Below are 20,729 nucleotides of genomic sequence, written 5' to 3'. Positions count from 1 at the left end.
GTTTATTAGAAGCCTGGGCCTTTTAGTGATGCGGTAAGGTCGCTGCATTGTGGCATGGGATATCGGAGTTTGCATCCCAGCTGTGGCCGGAACCCCTAGTTCATTACAATACATTATATAGAATGACATTCAATGAAACAAAGAAAAAAATAATTATCATGTGTATTATTGCCCAATATAGTCTTCAATAAAACCTTAAACAAGGTTTTGAATTTAAAATGTGTTTTACAGCATGCCAACAGAAAAATAACTCAAATCTTGATTCCATGTACTTGATGCTGTTGCACAAGCTTTTTTTTATTAGACTTGGCACTATTTGTTTGATCTTATTATCAAGTTTTTCTACAAATTTTAAATATGTCAGTGCTCCTTTAATGGTTTTTAGCTAGCATGACATGTTTGACAGATTCTGCATTTACTGGAAGCACTATGGTTATATAAATACTGAATTATTACGAGTAACTATAGAATTACTACATTAAAATGTTCTAAATTTTTCTTCATAAATAAATGTTATATTTGACAGCTTAGTGTAAAATAAAGGTACGTGTATGTAAACTCCTGAATAATTCGCTGTAAGGTTAAAAACAAATGTATCATTAAGAGGACAAATGAAATTTCACTCAATTAAAATATTACATATTAAACATATTAAGGCTTAATTATTATAATGGAGTGCAAAATTGTATCCGAAGTCAAAGATTATTATTTTTTTTATACCAAAAAAATGACTATAATTAAAAACAGACTATTTTCTTTTCCATATATGATTAAGCACATACTTTCAGATTGCGACATATGTGACACAGTGGAAAACAAAGATGAATACAAGGCACATTCATAACATCGTCCAATAAACACTACTGAAGAAATATGACAGACGTAAATAAATTATGCAACACAGGGATGGACAGCCAAGGCCCCACAAATCTCAGTCTAGACTGAAGTACCAGATGAGCCACATGATTCACAATTTGGTCGACACCCTACATGACTTACAAATGGAGTTTCTGTTATTTAACTGCCAAAGTGATTTATTACTACTTTCCTCAAGTGGTCAGTCCAGAGCTTAAAAAAGTGTTTGGCTCCATTAAGTCATCTATTTATTTCCGCCCCCCCCCGCCAAAAAAAAGTACCCAAACTTAAAATGAATTGTATATTCTCCTCCTTTCTGGTAATTCTGTTCTACCCAGACTCTGAATTCAGACTTTTCATGTAAAACGTCTAATGTTACCCAAATACTAGAATAACTAGTAATCAACTGAAATGATGAGGACGATTTCACAGTGTTATCCGAGCATAAATGAATGTGACGTCAATCCCATCAGTATTTAATTTGTGGGTTTCTCTGGTTCTGAGGTAGTTGTGCTGGACCATTATGTGAATGACACCTCCCTGGATATGTATTATTATTACACTCTCTAAGTGTTCAATTTCTCTCATTAGTTACTCATAAGACCTTTAAATAACCGTTGTAAAAACTCACATATAAAAAACCTATAATACACAATTTGGAGAGCGCATTTGCTTTTGAAAATGCACCTTTGATGTGAAAGTTTTCCACACTTCTGCCCAGCACTCTTAAATTATAAAACAAAATATTTCAGCACAGATAGTTAAACCAAAATCAAGGCAAGCTCAGTCTGTCAGTCTGACTTACAGCTCACAAATAGCCACATGTTTTCAGGTTTCTGTACTGTGCTTCCCTCACATCTTGTACAATAATGTGTGAACAACATGTGTGCAGTTAACGCCGTGCTGTTTGAACATCAAAAGTCAAATCAACAGCAGGGCCTTTAATTCTATAACACCTGGGGGACAAACACACAACTTCTCGATGTGAAAAACACTACAACTTTTTTGTTGCCATTATATTAAAACATATTTCTAATTAAATTTCAACGTAAATCCTATCTTACCTTGAAGTATAAGAATGTCCTTCTTCTGTGCTCACACCAATCTGAAAAGCTTTTCAGAGTCCGCAGGAAAAGCAAAAGGCTCTTGGTATCCTCCGCTCTGAAGGGGAAAATAACAATCTGTAATGTGTATCATTATATTTATTTACCACAGTCACAAATCTAAATGAAATTAAGCAGAAATGAAAGGCTGTAAAATTGTGCTGTCGTTTTTCTTTACATTGGGATTGAAAGAAGTGTCTTTTGTTAATTGTGAACCCATTTTAAATCAGCTGTAATGCATCTACCAAGCAAACGTTTATTGCTGATCAAACAAAAACAAACCCCCACTATATGATTCAGTGACAGATTTTAGGATAATGAGATCATAAACGGTTCATAAACTCCTCACTGTATACAGTTCAATGTATGTATTTTTAACGGGTCAAGTCAGCTATCAGTTGTGAGAGCCAATGCATTACTTGTGAAAATGTGTACAGTTTAAATGTATAAATACAAACAGTGTACACAATGTTTTGACTGAGTAACATCAAGCAAAAACATAATGGTTGCAATCAGGATTCTATTACTTTTGCCCTCTAAGAGAAGTCACACAGTTGTACAGCTGAAACGGGAACACATGTTGACAAGTGAAAGTTCTCCATGTAACAATCCTTAAAGATGTCCTATTCCCACTGTAGAAAATGTATATACTGCAATACTATCAATCTTTAATTGCAAATTAACATGGTATAAAGCATAAAAAATGGGAAGTTCCACTGGAAGTCACAAGAGCAGACAAGTCTCATCAGTCAAGTAATTAGCAGGGTGACTTACAGCTTGTAACAATCTCAAGACAAACTAACCAACTGTACTTTGCTCACATGCATGTCCCTTTGTTCATAAGCATAATCCTTGTTATTACATCTCCATTATATAAAACATGTGGCTCTCGATCCTAAATATATAACATCCTTCTACACACACACATTAATGAAAGTCCATTATTGCCTTGCCTGCATAAAGATTGGCTTCTTTATCAATTATAACTTGTAGTTCTCCTGCTATTGGGTATGGTTATGGTAATAAACCCAGGCATTTTTTAGAATTATATAATATGTATTATCCATCGGTAAAAATGTTGAGGAGTGGAGAGGCAATTAGTTTTACAAAAAATATGACTTCAGTACAGTGATAAGGGATGATACATTTGTTGAAAGCGTAATATCACTTGGGGAATATTATGAATTCCCAGAAAAACATACAAAAAAAAAAAAAGGTAAAACTGGGTAATTTGTTTTAATACAGGAAGGAGTTTGCATTAAAGACATCTCAAGGTTCCCCGACCAACCAGTCATTACCAATATTGCCTTTAAAGGCATTAGCTCTATTGTGAATATAAAAACATACACTTGTAGAAAAACACACAATGACTATTACGGCTTGTGTAAGAATCATTATCTCCAGTAACTTTCCTTCTGTTGTGTGCCAGGACAAAGACTCAAACCACACAATATAATCCAGATGGGATACAGGATCAGCGAGTTACATAAAAAGTGGAATTCGGTTCCTTTCCTCAAATGCTCTGGTGATTTGAAAAGCAGGCCTTTAAAGGGTACAGTTGTAAGTCTTTCCACTGTCTGATCTTCGGTATTTCTATCGTTTTTTATTATTTCCCATCTTGCATCTGTTGTTATACTATAGTTTTTTTTCTTCATACAAACATGTTTGAAGAATAACTACGAATATAGTCTAGTATAATTAAATGAGGCTACATGAAACTAACAATCAGAATGCTAACTATTATTATTAAAGCAATGTTAAAAGGAATAAAATCCTTGACCTAGACCTAAAGAAATCTGAATCTTGACCCTTCTGCCAGTTGTGAAGTAGAAACAATACTTGACGAGGCATTTTGTTTGTTAAAGGACTCTTTCTTCCACCAGATGGAAAACCACCATCTAGTACTGTGCTTGGAATTTGCAATTGGCACAGCAATTGAGCTTTTTGGTTTAATCCAAGCCTTAGTGGTGAAAGGTGGTATTACAAGACATATCTGTGGACATATTTCTCAAAAGAAAATAGATTTAGCAAAAAGCAAACGGCATTACACTTACCGACAGTGATGCACAAATGTTTTTACTTGCTTTGCAAATATTGAGATATATTTTAACAACTGTGACAAATGCTCAGTTTTATAGAGGCTTCAGTACAGTTGAACACAAATTAATTTACATATATACTAGTGTAACTAGTGTATCTGACACAGCTTTGACATTTTGTACACAACTAATCAGAGGGCCCTTGTGCATTAGCACTTACCATAATGATACATATAACTGAACTACATAAAGCATAGTCCATCCATATATAACTGATGTGTCCATATGCTCTGTATAAAAAACCTTAAACATTCAGATCCATAGTTATGAAGACCAATTACTGACAAGAGATAATATTCTTGCTATAGTTTACTCAATGAGTATTTAAAAAATGAACCAAACAGACAGGCAAGTCTGTATGGCATGAAAACAATAGTTTTCATTATACGGTCGTCAGAAGGAATTTCTGGAACAGGAAGTAGCTTTTCTTTCACAAATGGAGAGAAAAAAAAAAACAAAACATGGGAATGAGGTTCCCTTAGCACCAGACAGGCCAGATGCATGGCTTTTTATGTTAATTCCCAGTTGTTGACAGTGTCCAAGTCTTTTTAAAGAAATATAAGATTTAGAAATTGACCAGAACCACAACTATGAAACGTGGTGTTGAATGGTGTTCCGTGCAAGTAAAGAACATTGTAAGTGTAAAAATGTGTCTCTAAAAAACAAATACATTGAGGGTACAAAATAAAGTTGGTATTCTTTGCTTATTAATAATCTCAAAACTGCATTTATTATACATTAGCAAACCTTAACAATTTTACTTAAAGCCACGTATACACTCAAAAACACCAAATGCACGGTGCTCGTCTGGAATGCTTATTCTTACAAATGAGCAGCAATAAACAATCCTAAACCACAATACACAATAACATGACATAATAAGATGCCAATAAGCAAGGTTTAAGTGCCTAATTTGGGGTTTTGCTAAATGATCTAATGATAATTTCCCCCAATCAAGTATTTGTTCAATGAAAATCACCCATACCTGGAAACAAAAGTGCTTATATTTGTAAACTCACTGCCATCCACAACAATGTTGAGGTCAGTCACGCTTTTACTGACAATGCCCTCCTCCTAATTGAAAACACAAAATATATGTTAAGAAAACATCTATAAAAAAGTTGAATAAAAAAAACATATATACACACACATTTTCTAAAGGAAAATAATTTAAAGCCATTTCTGAATCTACATAAAGCTGGACGACAGATGCTGGTTTTCTCCGAGCAGTTTCCCTAGGCCTGGAAATTCTAGACATTTAAGATTATAAACACACACGCGTGGAGCGCCAAGGCAATGAAGGGTTTTTGGGTCATGCAGATAGGCATGTAGGCTGCTGCTGCCCCCTGCTGTTCAGTCATGTAAATTATATTTTCAGGTGCCTCAGAAGCAGCATTAGAAGGAAATGGACCACATGCCTACAAGTCCAGTTTGACACGCAGATTGTAACTGCTAGGATTCCTGAACGGATCTCTGAACACTGAAATTAAGATTACTGGTACATGTAACAGTTTGTTGTTAATAATCTTAATAGGTCTAATATGGGTGTTTGTCATCACATATTACACAAGCAATTATTTTGAAACTGAAATCTGTGAAAGAAAGTAAATCGCTTGCAGTTCAAAATACAAAAACAGGCATTTCCTACCTCAACTTCTGTGAGCTCAAATTCAATCTGAAAAGCCAAGAAATGGCAATGACCAGAAATCCTGTACTGCTGAGTCATTTTGTTCTCACCTAAAAAGGAAGTAAAGAACGATCAAGCAATATGACATTTGAACACACAGATATGCAACACCATACTGAATTTCCATATTCCCAAAACTGATTTAATTTCATTGAAATGGACTGAAGACAGGTCAGTGATATATACACACTGAATAAAATGTAGACAACAATACTAGATAAATAACAAATTACAATATTGTCTTACAGTGGTTAAATAGAGTCAAAGAGTACTGTATCAGATTCCACACTTCAGTCTCTCAGAATTATATATTTTTTTTGTTTTTTCAGCCGAGAGCACATACTTTTTTCCAGTGTCTTTACTGTACATTGAGTCAGCTCAATGCCATTAATTTTGGCCTGACGCGCAAGGTCTTCCTCCAGGTTTTCCAGTCCAGCCTTCAGATTTGCCAGCGTCTCATTTTCTCCAGTTCTCTTGTCTGATGACTTTCCTTTCAGGGATGCTCTGAAATTGTCACAGTAAAACGTGTACTTTAGCACATACATTTCTCAGCTATTCACTCACAACAACCCAAGATCCTAACAAACACAGACAACAAAATACAATAGAAAGAAAATCAAAGAGTATTCTCCTGACGCACAAAAATGTAGAAAGCAATATATTTTATTCTGGGAAATATATTAAGAAATAAATTGATCAATAGTTTGAAGTGCAGGGTGACTAAAATATATATTTAAGTTGGGTCTCTCAGCTGTAAATATTAAGGATGCTTTTTTTAAATATTCACTGATCATTTGAAAACAAAAAACATAAATGCATCAATAATCCTATAGGCTGCATGTTTGTATCCCCTTACAACAGTAATAAACCTCCTTAAGGAAAGAAAGAAAAATCACAGTTTGGTTAGAAGTGCGATTCATCACATACAGAGCCTTCTGCAGGTGCTCTCCGAAGTGCAAGGCCACCTCGCGTTCCTGGCTCTCCTGCTGTTCCTCCAACACAGCAATCTCTGCCCGCAGTGATCTGATTTCCGCTTCATACATTTGTTGAGGATTTTCTCTGTTCTGGAAGCCTGAAGTGGCCTGTAATACAAGGATTTCATTTCATATATTACAAGTTGCTATCCATACAAACAACAGGACACATACATTACATATGGGGGGGGAAGACTAAAAACTAATGTAGTATTTCAGGTGTAGCGGCCACGATGGGGAATTGAGCGCCGGGTTCCCGTGCCACAGTGCAGCGATCTTACCGCATCACAAGGCCCAGGCCTCTTAGTGAGGCACGAGATCACTTCACTACCCCCTTCTGTCATTAGAGTGCGACCTCACGCTCTGCCATCCCCGGCACACACAGGGGCTTCTCAGCACTCCCTGTCATCACAGCGCAACCTTGCACTGCTCCACCATCATCGGACCACAGTTGAGGCTCACAGGCCGGACACTGACGTGGGTTACAGCATCCCACTCCTAACACCAATGTAGTATTTTGGGGGTAGCGGCCACGACAGGGAATCGAACCTTGGGCTCCTGTGCCACAGTGCAGTGATCATGCTACACTAATATCAAAATACATAATTTTGCAAGGCTCTTCCACATTTGCTTTCACTTGCTTAAACGTACACAATTTAACTAAGTATCTTTAAGATTAGTGATCCACAACCAGTCTCATTAGTCCACACTGTGGTGAATACAGTGACACAGGAGTAAATACTTTTTCAAAACTACATAGTAACATCTGGAGTTATTCTCTTGCCTTTGGAGCCAAATCAAGCAGTAATAGAAAAGGTAAGGATGCTTTGTAAAACAGCAGAGAGGGTCATTGGCTGTTATTTACCATTAATTGAGGAGCTTTATTATTCCAGGACTAAGAAGCGCAGTAAAGATCACCTGTTTCATATACTTTTAACTGGTAGACGGTACAGGTCTATCTGCACCACAGCTTTGTTTCCAACCAGAGCTGTTACCCTAATCAATAATCATTCCAGGAAGAATGATTGGGACTTTAATGCATTTCAAAATATCACAATAGCATCTTTCGATATTATATATGTATTGCAATTTGGCATTGTGTTTTTATGTTGCGTTTTTCTTTAATCTCTGCAATAACCACTGAAGAAAATCTGCTTCTCTAAATTCAAGTCACTACAACAGAAACACCTCCGTTGCAAAGGGAACAATAATAAGTTAAGTAGCACCACACAGTGTGGATGTACTTTCTAGAATCGTCAAACTCTCGGTTATTAAACAAAGCATGCATACTGTACACTAATGTTGTTTTTTGATGATAGACTTATTGCGTCCGTCTCCTCTCTTCCTGGGAACGAAGCATCACATCCAGGGTCAGGTTCGTGTAGCGCAGATGTCCGCAGCTCTGCACAGCTCTGCGCGGCTCCACCAATGGAATCGCTGAGATTGTGTAAATGTGCGCAGAACTACGGACATCTGCGCAACAAGGAGGCGATCCAGAGGCACGCAAGCAGCGCCGGTTTAGTCCCAGATCAGCGCAGGTCTTGCACTACACAGTAGGCAGGGGTTGCCCAGACTAACGCTGATCCGAGGTCCGTGAAAGCAGTTCAAACACGACCTATGACTTGCACAGAAAACAGGCGCTACGGCTTCTGACCAATTCAATTAACCATCCTTTACCTGAGGGTCCATCCCTAGATATAAACTTTCCGTTACAAACTTCCGTTACAAGTCCTCAAATACGAGCTATTCCTCTGCGAGCGACCCGTCCAGTCCAGCTGTTTAAAAACAGAGCACAAATCCCGCCAGGACTGGACTGGACCAACGTCATCACGCATGGGGGGGAGTGCGGAATCGAGACGCGCCTTAATTGGGTTCTTTCTAGTTAAAATCAAGGACAGCGACTCACACAATGATGTCAAATACGAATTAAGTTTGATAACTGTAGATTTGTACGGGTTATAAATATAAAATATTAAAATTGAAAGACATAATCGACGTGATTTAAATTGTTCTCCCTCTATAATGACTGTAGTACAGCCTTCCTTGTATGGCGTTAGCTCTTATTAAACATTTACTTGTATGTAATATGCTTTACCTTGGTTCACACATACCCAATTCATATATTGTGTTGTGTTCTGAATCTGCCAATATAATGTGATGTGGAACTTTATTTTAGCAAAACGTTTAAAAAATAATCCTGTTACAGCGGAACCTTGTTTCCTGTTCGATGGAAGCAGAGGGACGTGTTTTTACTGAACACACGCGTGTGTCCGCTGCGCGCATGTGTGCGGAGATGCGGTGCAGTACGAAATGTGCTTTTGCTGTTCAGCTATTTGTTTTATGCCCTTCATGTGTAGACTAACATACTGGATGTACACAACTTAATTTTGTAGCTGACTTTCAATGACAACAAATCTATTGTGTATGGTAAGTCACCTAAGAGTAAACTTTGACTTGCCATGTGGTTTGTAAAAATGTTCAATAACTTTGCAGCGTCTTTTGTGAAATGTAATACAGCAGATGAATGATCTGTAGTACTATACATTTTAACTTTAAAAGTGAAAGAAGAATGCAGTGAGTTGTATTTTATATTAAAATGTCAGATGGATGTGTTTTGATTTTCGTATGCTGCAGTTTTAATGACCACACTAAGGTACTGTGCTTTCTCTTTTCAGGACCACCGATTCGGTTCACTGTAATTTGACTGAGGATAGTAGTTACCAGATAAAACATGGACGAGAATAAGATCATGAAACGTCTGTATATCGGTGGGTTAAACCACAGCGTTTCCCAGTCGGAGCTCCAGCAGAGGTTCGGGAAGTTTGGCGATGTGACAGATGTGGACATTGTCACCAGGAGAGACGAGCAAGGTAAGACTTCACAAACTAGCACTGGAGCCTAATTTACTACTTTATATCACTTCTGAAAGAATATTCACAATATTATGCGTTTAAGGTTCATAAATGGTTATATCTGTATTAATATAAGATTGGGATCTTTAAGAAAAATGTCACAATAATAAGTTGATAAGTTAATATGAGAATTTGCACATATAAAAAGTCAAGTCTCTTGGCCTGCTACTGCAATGCAGTTTGAGCTCAGGATTAAGATACTGACCAATTAGTACACATCAATTAATTAATGGAATTTGACAATACTGGAATTGAAAACCTAATTTAGATTAGCCTAGATTTTGAGTTGAAGAATTGCTGTCCACATTTTAATGATGTATCCCGGCATATACATAAAATGTAATGCATAGGCCAGGCCTTCACTGAGTTCCTTCTATACACAAAGGTGACTTGACAACTGCAAATAACTAGTGATATAAAATATAGGTTTTCAAAGTTGAACAACTGAACAATTATTTAAAAAATGCAACGGGACTATCCTGTGTCTTATAGCAGTTCATCAGCTCAGTAGATACAAATAACCAAAGAGACATGACAGTGTTGACTTTTATTTGAAGATTGTTAATTTCATATTTAATTTCTTTTTTTTTAGGAACCCCTGTTAAAACCTTTGGCTATCTTAATATTAATATCACTGATGGAGAACTTAGAAAATGTAAGTGCTGATTTATTTGTATTTGATCATAACATTTATTCAATATTCATGTGTAGATATTTTATAATGTTCTTTCTTGTGCAGGTAAGGCTTAGTTATAACAACAAATGTATGTATTCTGTCTTTGTTTAGGGCCACCCTTGTGTGTGTTTCTTGCTCTCTATCCCAATGAGAGCAGGATGTGTCTAAAGAAGGGGATGTCAAAAGGTGCCGTCTGCCATAGTTTCCTTCCAGTTTGCCACAAAATAATTAATTGACAAGAAACTAAATGACCCTTCAGGCACAAGGATATTGCTTGCTATAATTTGTGGGGAAACAGAACAGCAAATCAACCTTCTGTCAGTTTCACCTTTCTTTTTCTTCCCCAGGTATCTCTGTGTTGAATAAAACTAAATGGAAAGGGGGAACACTATACATTGAATTGGCCAAAGAAAGCTTCTTACACAGGTGAGGAACACAAAAGCCGTTTTATTATGTGACAGATTTTGTTATGTTATTCTAAGCTCCAGCTTCTTTCAAACATGTCTTGGTTTTCTGACACAGACTGGCTCAAGAGCGGCAGCAAGCCGCTGAGAAAAAGCAGACTCCACAAAAGGAGCAGAAGCCTATGTTCATGGACTCCCTGAAGAACGCGGGCGTGGAGAACTTCCACATGAAGTCGGCCGTACCAGGGACTGAGGTTCCAGGCCATAAGGTATTGATTTGCCTTTTGATATATTCTACCATCAGTGTTAGTAGCTGGAAGCCAGGTGTTGAATTGTTTGTCTTATATCTGTGGTTGCAGTTGCCTTTGCAGCCAAACAGACTGTGATAACATTTTATTCTGCACTTTATCAGTTTATTTGTAACACATAGTGGATGTGTATATATATATGTATATATATATATATATATATTTTTTTTGCAATTAAATGACATATTTTGAACAACTTCAGTGAATTTAAATATTATATTGGAATCTTTTGTCTGTTTATTCGTGTATTCTTCATTCAACTGTACATTCACCAATTACATCTTTGTTGATTCTTGCCTTATTTGTTCTGTCTTTATAGGATTGGGTTGTCAGTAAATTTGGGCGCGTTCTTCCTGTACTCCATCTGAAAGATCAAGGCAAGAACAAGATATCCTTTTGTATTTGCTCTTCTGTTCTTCAGTAAAAGAAAGCAGGATTCCATTATACACACAACAATGTCCTGTATATTCATACCAGCATTTAAACTGGCATTGACATCTACTGAAACAATTCCCAAATTATAACCATCACACTACTGATGACCTGAATTGTGTGTTAAGCATCTGTTAATTTAAGTTGCATTTAAGTCTTGTTAATGTATATGTTAGGTTATAAACTTACATTTTCATTCCATTATATTTACGAAAAGCAGCGACTCACTTTAACTGCAAAAATGAAGCCACGAACACACACCTACAGATTCAGAAGTTAAGAAGTTTCCTACCTTTAATTAAGTGAATGTGTGACCTTCTCTTTCTCATTGACATGATCCATATTTTGCCTTAATTCGGTACCACATTGTTAAATATGACCCTTCAAAACACAGCCACAACATAAAAAAATTAGACCAGACAGCGGATTTACAGAACTCGACTCCAATCTCCCATCTGACATGGGAAGTGTCCGGAGGTGATGACGAAATCAGCAAGAAAAGGAGAGGAGAGTTTCCTCCGCCCAAAATCCGTCCCAAAAAGGCTACGAAGGATCCTCCGAGCAAGTCAGAGAAAGCAGTCACAGATTCTGACTTTGAGGTGGTGAGCAACAGGTCCTTGCACTGTCTAGACAGACAAGGAGTAAATATGTCTACGTCCAACCTCTGCGCCAACACTGCCTTCAGACTGAAGGCTGAAGAAAAGACCATTTCGAATAAAAATCAGCCTGCAGCGCTGAAGACCCGCCACCGGTCGATGGGCTTGTTTGACAGTGATGTGGATTCTGAGGAGGAAATAAGGATGTTTGTAAGGCAAGAAAATATCCACAACAAAAGCTTAAGTGCAGAGGAGATGGATACCTTGGAGGTGGTTGGGGATGACTTCATTGTAAAGCCTAATGCGTACTGGTCACAGCAAAAGGCAAAGAATGGAAGTAGCAGGATGACCGTAGAGACCTCAAGGGAGGCCGACAGTGACCGTGAATATGATTCGGCCGATACAGATGAAATTATTACACTGTGTAAAACTCCAGCTGTCTCCGTCCACCAGAGAGAGCATGCAGAATCCAAAATAACTGCTCAGAATGAACCACAGAGCCATTTGTCAGCAATTCCTCTGAACGGAAGTGACTCTAAACCCTCTAAAAGCACAGAAAGAGCTAAGAATATAGGATCAAAGAAGAAAAGGTCTCCCCCCTCTTCACCCAGTGAGTCAGATTCGAGCTCCAGTGACGAAGGATCGGAGGAGAGCGGGGACTCTGAGTATGAGGCTATGATGGAGAACTGCTACCGTTTAGAAATGTCTTTAGCCGACTTGGAGCGACTCGCAAATGAATCGGCAGAGCCCACAGAAGAAGATGGCGGGGAACGTGAGGAATCGGGTTCCCAAGCTGGATCTGGTCAAGAACCTGAGCCAACTCTACATTCTGAGATAAAGTCCAAAACCCCGTTGCCCTCTAAGAAAGGCAACACACCCGAAGATATTCTAGCTGCTATTTTGGCGGAGGATAGCAGTGATGAGGAAAACGACAGGAAAAGGAAAAAGAAAAAGACCCTTCCATTGAACCTGCCTACCTTTAAAGGGACAAAGACTCTTGTGGAAGCTGAGCCAAGGACTGAACTGGGACTCTGCCCTAAGAGGAAACAGGAGGAGGACCATTTGAGGGCTGAGCCTTTCAAGAAGCAGAAAATGTCTTCCACCACTCGGGAGAGCCAAACGTCTTCCTCGGAGGCTAGCTCTTCAGAGGATGAGATGGAGGCAGGCTGTTCCAAACTCCCTCCGTTTAAAGGAATCCAACCCATTCCCTTAAATGACGAGAAGAAAGCAGGCAGTGAGAATCGGGCGCCCAGTAAACATCTCGCCATCGATATGGACGAGTCTGAGAGTGGGGAATCGGACCTGGAATCCAGTAGCTCGCATGGTACAGACACAATCGCAAAACCTGAGCCTAAAGAAGAAAGGACAAACCGTTCTAAGGCGTGTGAAGACGACAGCAGCTCCTCGAGCGACAGCAGTGGAGACAGCATGGAAGAGAGTGATGAAGAAGAGGAGATGGAGAAGAAAGTCCCTCCCAAAGTTGACCGTGTACAAAATACCCCTCTAAAACAGGCAGCGCAGTCAACTAAGAGTACAGACTTGTCAAGAAAGCCAGTCGAAAGTGTCCACAAGGCTGGCGGCCCTGTCTGTAAAAACGGAGAAGATAATGGAAACAGGAGTTCCCTTTCCACTTCGGACAATCTTCTGAAGCAGCAGCAGGACAACGAGAAGCGTCTGGCCGCGCTGCAGCAGAGACAGAGGGAGGCCGAGCAGCAGAAGAAGCTCATTCAAGGTGCTCTGTCTAAGTTGGTATGTATCTTTTTTCATAAATGTATATTGGGCACTCTTGGGCGGTGAAAGGTGAAGCTTTTGACGCTTTTTATCTTCCCTATCCAGGACATGCCTCAGAGTAGTAAAGGCAAGCATATTGTGTTCGATTCGGACGAGGAAATCCATGAGGAACCGAGACGCCGCGAGGCCGGAGCAGAGTCCTGTACTGAACTGAAGAAGACCCTGTTTGAGGAAGAGGACGACTCATCGGGACAGAGTTCCAGTGAAGAGGAAACTGAGGCGTTGCCAAAACCGGACCTCAGTGCGAAGGTCAGTACCATACGACCAACTCCTCACAGCGGGCTCGATAGTGGTACAGGCGTGAATTAGTATATATCTAGAAGAATTAGAAGGTTTGTGACTGATTTCTGTTTCTGTGGGGACTGAATTGTTACAGGAATATAAAAAGCAAGCAGCAGGAAAACTCTTCGACAGCAGTGATGAGGAGGAAGAAGTAGAAAATGAAGAGGATGAGAAACGATTTCAGATCAAGCCTCAATTTGAAGGCAAATCTGGACACAAGGTAAGGTATATCCCTCTCTCCTAGCCTTTATAGCATTTATATCCCTCTTCCTTTATTGGGGATTTTATTTGGGATTTGGTAATCTTATTTTTCTGATCCAGTCCTCTTGACATTATTTGTTTATTACCCTCTCTTGCAGATCTTATCAATGTGATAATCTTTATATTTCAAAACGTTTTCCTCTGCAGTTGATTTCTGCGGCTCTGTGTATTCTGATCATTTAACTTTTTTTTTTTTTCGTATCTTTTTTAAACCTTGTAGCTCATGGCGATGCAATCGCGCTTCGGCACAGATGAGCGATTCCGCATGGACTCGCGGTTTCTGGACAGCGAAGAGGAGTCTAATGATCTGGGTTTGGATTAAATGTTATTCTTGCTTTGTTGGCATTCTGAAAACTGGCAGCTAATTCCTGCTTAGAAGCAATAGTTTGAAAACTGTTAACAATCAGTTCTCTGTATATTATTTTCTATATACTTTTATATTTCTCTCTCTCTCTCATGTATATATATGTATTTATTGTTCTTTCCAGAAGAGATTAAGGAGCCCCACACAAGTGACGAAGTACAACTTGAAGAGGAGAAAAAGAAGAATCTTGAAATCTTACAAGGTCTTTTGAACATCAGCATCCAAACTCCGGAGAGCACCAAAGAAACTGCAAAGAACAAGACCTTTAGGCAAGGACCATGAGAGAGAACCTCCATGAAACTAGGAATAATGGCCGATTAAAATAGACAGCTGACATTGATTGGTGTATTTGAATGAATTTCCCTGCACAAGCATGTTTTAAAGAGCTGTACAAACATTGTGGGGGGGAAAGGAATGTAGCATTTAGTGCTTTTCCCTGTGTTTGCTATTACTCACCACATTGTGTTCCTGTTAAGTACCTTGTCAAATCTATGTAGCTGACTCTCACAAAGCTTTTTTTCTTTCTTCTCTTTTCTGTCCAGAGATGTTGGCGCCCTGCACTACGACCCCACTCGAGAGGAGCATGCGGCTTTTGAAACCAAAATGGAAGAAACAAAGAAAGAAAGGCAGGTTTCGAATCGTTTGGACTTGAAACTCAAACAGTAGTCTTTTTATAGAACGTACCTTTACAGTACTCAGATCTGCTTGAAAACTGCTGAAGTGCATCTCTCTCCTTTCCTTCTGCAGCAAGGCCGCCCGAAGGAAGAAGCGTGAGCAGGCGGAGAAGCTGCCCGAGGTCTCTAAGGAGATCTACTACAACATCGCCGTGGACTTGAAAGAGGCCTTCGGCGGCACAAACGAGAAACCTGAAGAAAAGCAGGACGTTGCGTGGGATGAAGAGGAGGAGGTGGAGGAGGCTATGGAGGAAGACGCCCCCGCACAAAGCCAGGAGGCACAGCATGCTTCTGGTCCCTCAGCTAGTATCAGTGCTGCGAAAGACGACGCCACAGGGTTTAAATTCTCTTTTTTTGGAGACGATGCAGTCGAGGAACCCAGTGCCAAAGCAGGTGAGATACAAGGCTCTCGAATCACGTGATTTCCTGAAAGAGCATCTTTCTAATCCTTTTCTAATGATGTGTGTAAATGCTGTTAAATCAGCATTGCGCCCAAACAGTTTTTTTTATATCAAGACCTGGGTGAGGTGTTCAATCAGTCCAAAGGTGGAACTGATTCAGTCAAGAGTTCAGAGAGGAAGGGGAGGTCGTATGCCCAGAGTAATACTGATGTTCCCTGGTTTCAGGTGATTATACAGTCGAGCTGCTGAAGTCTGCCAAGGTCTCGTGGCAGGAGGACCCTCGGTTTCAGGAGAGCAGCTCCGAGGGGGAAGACGAGGAGCTGGGAGAGCAGGCCCTTCCTCATGTCACGACGCGGTAACGCAGCTTCCCTCATCTGTGGGTTTATTTATTTTAATGGGACTTGTCTAGAAAATTGAATGCATTTCATTTTTCTCCTCAGGGAACCATTGCCAGCAAAGAAAACAACCTTTTTCTTTTTCTTCCAAGATGATGAAAGGTTGAAAGGTATGAACAAAAATAACTCCCATTCTTGTCACAGTCGTGTACTAATCAGAGTTAAGATGTATTTCACATATCCTGCTTACTGCTCTGTATTGTACATTCTGATTGATATCTGCAAACTAATACTATTTTATTGTTTTAAAACCGTTGCAACCGTGTCAAAATAGACATTATTTAAAGCTGTGAGAAAGCAAAGGGAAACGCTTGTTCTGTGTCTGGAGCTGGACTCTTGTAACAACATGTTTGTGTTTGACTGCGTTGTCTCTTCAGAGGGACCTCAGACTTTCTGCAGAACTGGGAAGCTTGAGGAAGAAAGAGGGCACTGGGAGGAAAAACGCACGTTGTTGATTGAGGTACAGAACTTGTAGGACGAACTTAGGGCATCAAATCAAATGCATTAAATGTTTTGTATTTAATGTGATGGGAAATGTTTAAAAACTACTCAGTAATTTGAAAATAGTGTATTATGCACCCATTTGTAATCACTGTTCATCAGTTGCTAGGCATTGGATTCAGTGAAACTCACGTGTTTCCTGCTCTGCCAGCCTGCCTGTGAAGCAGTAATTAGCGTTGTTAATGTGTGTCCGTATCTCGGTTCAATCACAGGGATCTGTTGACAACAATCTGTTGGTAATCCAGTGGTTGAAGTAATTAACCAGTTTGGTGTCCCCATAATTTTGCAAGTGAAAAAGACTTGTTAAGAGCAAATGTTAGTTTAGTGTTATTGTGGCTAAATTGTATAATCTGCCCCCCCAAAAAATGGTTCTAATATTTGTGAAGACTGATTAATCGATTTAATGCTGTTTGTATGAAGATATATTTGAAATGCATTTGGTATAAAATTACCATGTTTTGGGGTAGTGGAACTACGTATCACTTGATTACTTATGTGTAACTGCTTGATCAAAGCACTAGAGAGTTAATGTATATTTACAGGAGATTATAGTGTTAAAGAATTGCAGTTTAAAGGCATTACTCATCTGCTTGGACCATAAATTGAATTGCAATATTGTGAAAATCCTAGACGAAGCTTTTAAAACGAATTGACTAAGGCAATGTCAATGAACTAAAGTAGAGATGAAGTTGAAATAGATTCAGATAATAAAGTAAAGATGAGGTTCTGATTTTTTGTTTGTGTTTGTATTTTAAAGGAATACAGGAAGAAGCATAAAGATGCGCGACGGAAAGTCATGGCAAAACAAAGGACCTAATCGGAGCCACAGAGCCCGTTCCCTACATGTTTGTATTTTTTCCAAATTAGAGCCTTTTTTGTCAATTAAATTTCAAGAGCAATGACCTTTAAGACAAAGGAAGTTAATGTGACATGTTTGTTTTTTCAATCAAGCCCGTATATTTCACATATTCTCTGAACTCTGTATTTAATAATTTTCCACAGCTGATTTTTTTTTTAACAATTAGCCCCACAAAGAAGTTTTGGTTGTAAATTAATATACAATCTGCTGTTGAAATAATTCATTAAGGTCATTGAAACATTCAATTTTCAGAATGCTTTATTTCACCCTATTTACTATAGCAGTTAACCTTGGAACTGTATATTTATACATAAATACTGTACAATGTTCAGTGATTTGAAATTGCTCTAATAAAATCGGTCTAAAAATCTGATCTGTTTGTCACCACTAGAGTGTGCTGTTCTCGTGGAAAACCCAGTCCTGTACCGTCCCAATCTTCAAACCACACGGCCCTGAAAGCCAGAGTCGGCGGTTGGGGGTCTGATTTCCTTGGCTACTGCAGTGTCATTTGCAACATTTTTGACAAGTTTGCCACCTTGGGTGCTAATTTCTGCAAAAACTGAAGACATTTGGCACAACTCCTGTCAAAGTCAACAGTACCGCGAAACACCGAGTGGATCTTAAAATGGCAGGAAATGAAACCCTCCTCTCAGTCACTTCTGGATGAGTCTTTATTACCGGAAAAGCAGCTCACATTTTTCCTCACAGGGTTTTTTCCTATTCAGATCTTGTAATATTTACTTTACATTTACATTAAAGCACACACAGCAGAGACAGCCTTTTAGAGGTTTCTCTGCTGTTCAAGCAGGCTGTGATGGCTGTTCAAGACTGGCTACACCAGCTGCTTTGAATGTCTAAACGACGGCAGGAGAAGCTCCGGCGCTGTAACACTTTCAAGTACAAACTTGTTTGTGAGCCAGGAGCACTTACTCAAGATTGGCAACTATCCCTGGCACTGCCCTGGATCACCCTGCTGTGGTATCTGCACCAGCATCTGCGTTAGAAAATTGCACTTTTTTTATTCAAAAGCTTTTAGGAGAAAATGATTGCCATCCATTTTTTCCATATTTAAAAGTTTGAAATTTAAGTGAGTTAAAAAATGATTACAATAAACAATGCGTCCTTTTTTGCATCGTTATGATAATACCTTTACTGCACACTTTGCCAGACAGCAGTTTGCCATACAGCCGAGTGTCTCTCCTGTCAACAACAATCCTTTATCAGATGTATTTGTGAGGGCTGAAAACAAAGCCACTGAGGCAGGAATGCAAAAGAGAAGTCTTAAAGGGGAAAATGTAAAACTGGAAGCATGTTAATGAAATGGCCCGGCGCTCTCGCTCCTTCAAGTCAGCCTGTGGTTTATCTTTAACTTTGAACTTGCAGACTGTGTGAGGTGAAAGCTTTCTCTGTGTTATGTTTGTTAAGGCTACAGTTTAACTTGCCGATAACTCTCGCGACCTAAAAGCTGCAGTGGAACAAATTCAGATTAAGCTTCAGGTGTCATGGAAAGTCCTATTGTATGTGGAGACCAGGGTGTTCACCAGCAATCGGCCATCTTTATCAAGAGCAGTTCTCCGTCTCTGAGCTGAAAAAAATACAAATACAATCGAATTATATAATTCACCTGCACATTCGATGTGTTCATGAATTTGTAATGATTGATGCCTTGTACTTCTCTCTATTTTTGCACTTATGTTGTAAGTCGCCCTGGATAAGGGTGTCTGCCAAGAAATAAAAATAATAATAATAATAATAATAATAATGTATGAATGCAACAACGTGTGTGTACTTTTTCTGAAATGTGTTTCTCATTAAATCTCATCAAGTACTGAAAGCATCGACCTTTAACCAGAATACCGAGGTATAAACATGAAATGAATCCGTAAAGCTTTGAGGGGATTTGAAACTTGTGAGCATTTGCACCAAGAAACAAACAGTGCAACAAAAGCTGAATGCAGTGGGACGTGCTGGCTCTCAGAATACAATCTGTGCTGGTCCTTTTCCTTTCATGGCGATTGTTCTAAATAGCAGGACGCTGTGGTTTCCTATTTCATCTGTGCTGACATCACTGCCATCTGATGAGGTGTCTAATGTCAGAGGCAAAGCTGCAACAGCTGCACTCGGCAGTGACATAACTTGCTATACATGCTCAGTTGCCCATGTCTTCCATTTTGCACCCTGTTCTTATACTTGACGGAACAATAACCTCTCAGGAGCATGCATGGCAACACAAACCTGATTTTCTATCTTGGATCATTGCTTTGGACTGTGCTGGGAACAACTGACAGCAATACATACAGACAGACAGATAACCAATCTTATTTCTGCTTTCAGCGTGTGCTACTTATCTGATTGCATTACATTTCCCCATTTTTTTTGGCAGATCAGAAGCTATAAATAGCTAGACAGATTTACCTGTGGATGCCTGTTTGGGATTTAAAAGACAGAATGACAGAATCCTTTCTTTTGCACCAATCTGCAGCTGTGATCTGATTGAGGATCAGTTTCAGACATATGGTGGATTCATTCAGTGCAGACTGTTTGACAACTGTGTGTCACACCTTAGCATATTGTAAAATTGTATTTCAGTGTCATGGGGTGTGTTGATAGTTTACAGTTTGTCATGATTTACTTTTTTGGAAAGGGGGGGCGTTAAAGTATATTTTGTTATGTTTTTTATATAGAAATTGGTTCTTGAAATCAAAATATTCTAATTAAAAGGAAAATGTGTTATTTTTCAGATGCATCTTTTGGGACATAACATTTGTATGACATTAAAACTTTTGAAGGGCAAGGAGATACACAGTATGAATGCTATGTTTGTTATTTCAACAATCCTTCTGTTATCTTAGTAACTGAAGCCATTTTCATATAACTGAACTCCATTTTAGTTGATAAGCTTTAGTGCAATAATAACCACCATATAACTATAATGTTGTCAAATATATTAGTCTGAGGGTGTTTAACTTGTATACTGAATATGGTTTGTCATTTCATATTGAAAATTAAAGTTCTATTGACAAATTTTGGTAATACGTTTTAATTAGGAGCTAAAAAGTGTTTTATGTTAGACTGATCTTCCCAAGCTTTTGATTAAAAGCTTTATTCAGAATAATTCAGTTGTTTCTTTCTTAACAGTTTTCAACATTAAATTG

At 38.8% G+C, this 20,729-nt stretch overlaps 2 protein-coding genes across 3 annotated transcripts in view; one reads left to right on the top strand and one right to left on the bottom strand.

The window, feature by feature from the left end:
- Window positions 1-8,522, bottom strand: part of cenpp (centromere protein P) — an 89,561-nt gene extending 81,039 nt beyond the window's left edge. The window contains exons 1-6 of the mRNA XM_066697862.1: window positions 8,396-8,522; window positions 6,672-6,826; window positions 6,088-6,248; window positions 5,706-5,794; window positions 5,043-5,131; window positions 1,920-2,016 (exon numbers count right to left, since the gene is read on the bottom strand). Coding sequence (XP_066553959.1) covers window positions 1,920-2,016; window positions 5,043-5,131; window positions 5,706-5,794; window positions 6,088-6,248; window positions 6,672-6,826; window positions 8,396-8,407 — 603 coding nt within the window. The 5' untranslated portion in view covers window positions 8,408-8,522. The remainder of the gene's footprint in view (window positions 1-1,919; window positions 2,017-5,042; window positions 5,132-5,705; window positions 5,795-6,087; window positions 6,249-6,671; window positions 6,827-8,395) is intronic.
- A 171-nt stretch (window positions 8,523-8,693) lies between these two features.
- Window positions 8,694-20,607, top strand: nol8 (nucleolar protein 8). Of its 2 annotated transcripts, XM_066697848.1 has the most exons (18): window positions 8,694-9,145; window positions 9,394-9,588; window positions 10,223-10,285; window positions 10,654-10,732; window positions 10,829-10,979; window positions 11,338-11,408; window positions 11,818-13,795; window positions 13,883-14,086; window positions 14,214-14,339; window positions 14,601-14,691; window positions 14,869-15,013; window positions 15,287-15,370; window positions 15,492-15,811; window positions 16,045-16,174; window positions 16,260-16,324; window positions 16,592-16,674; window positions 17,473-17,560; window positions 17,966-20,607. In XM_066697848.1, exons 2-17 carry the CDS (start codon window positions 9,450-9,452, stop codon window positions 17,530-17,532), a joined length of 3,789 nt encoding a protein of 1,262 aa, XP_066553945.1. In that variant the 5' UTR covers window positions 8,694-9,145; window positions 9,394-9,449; the 3' UTR covers window positions 17,533-17,560; window positions 17,966-20,607. The 2 variants fall into 2 exon arrangements, with proteins under 2 accessions (XP_066553945.1, XP_066553944.1); XM_066697847.1 differs by lacking the exon at window positions 17,966-20,607 and having other exon boundaries at window positions 17,473-17,947.
- Window positions 20,608-20,729: the final 122 nt, after the last annotated feature.

This window comes from Amia ocellicauda, chromosome 3 (genome assembly GCF_036373705.1).
Source record: "Amia ocellicauda isolate fAmiCal2 chromosome 3, fAmiCal2.hap1, whole genome shotgun sequence".
NCBI lineage: Eukaryota > Metazoa > Chordata > Actinopteri > Amiiformes > Amiidae > Amia > Amia ocellicauda.
Note: the sequence above shows the minus strand (reverse complement) of the source record. Positions and strands in the feature narration are given on the sequence as shown.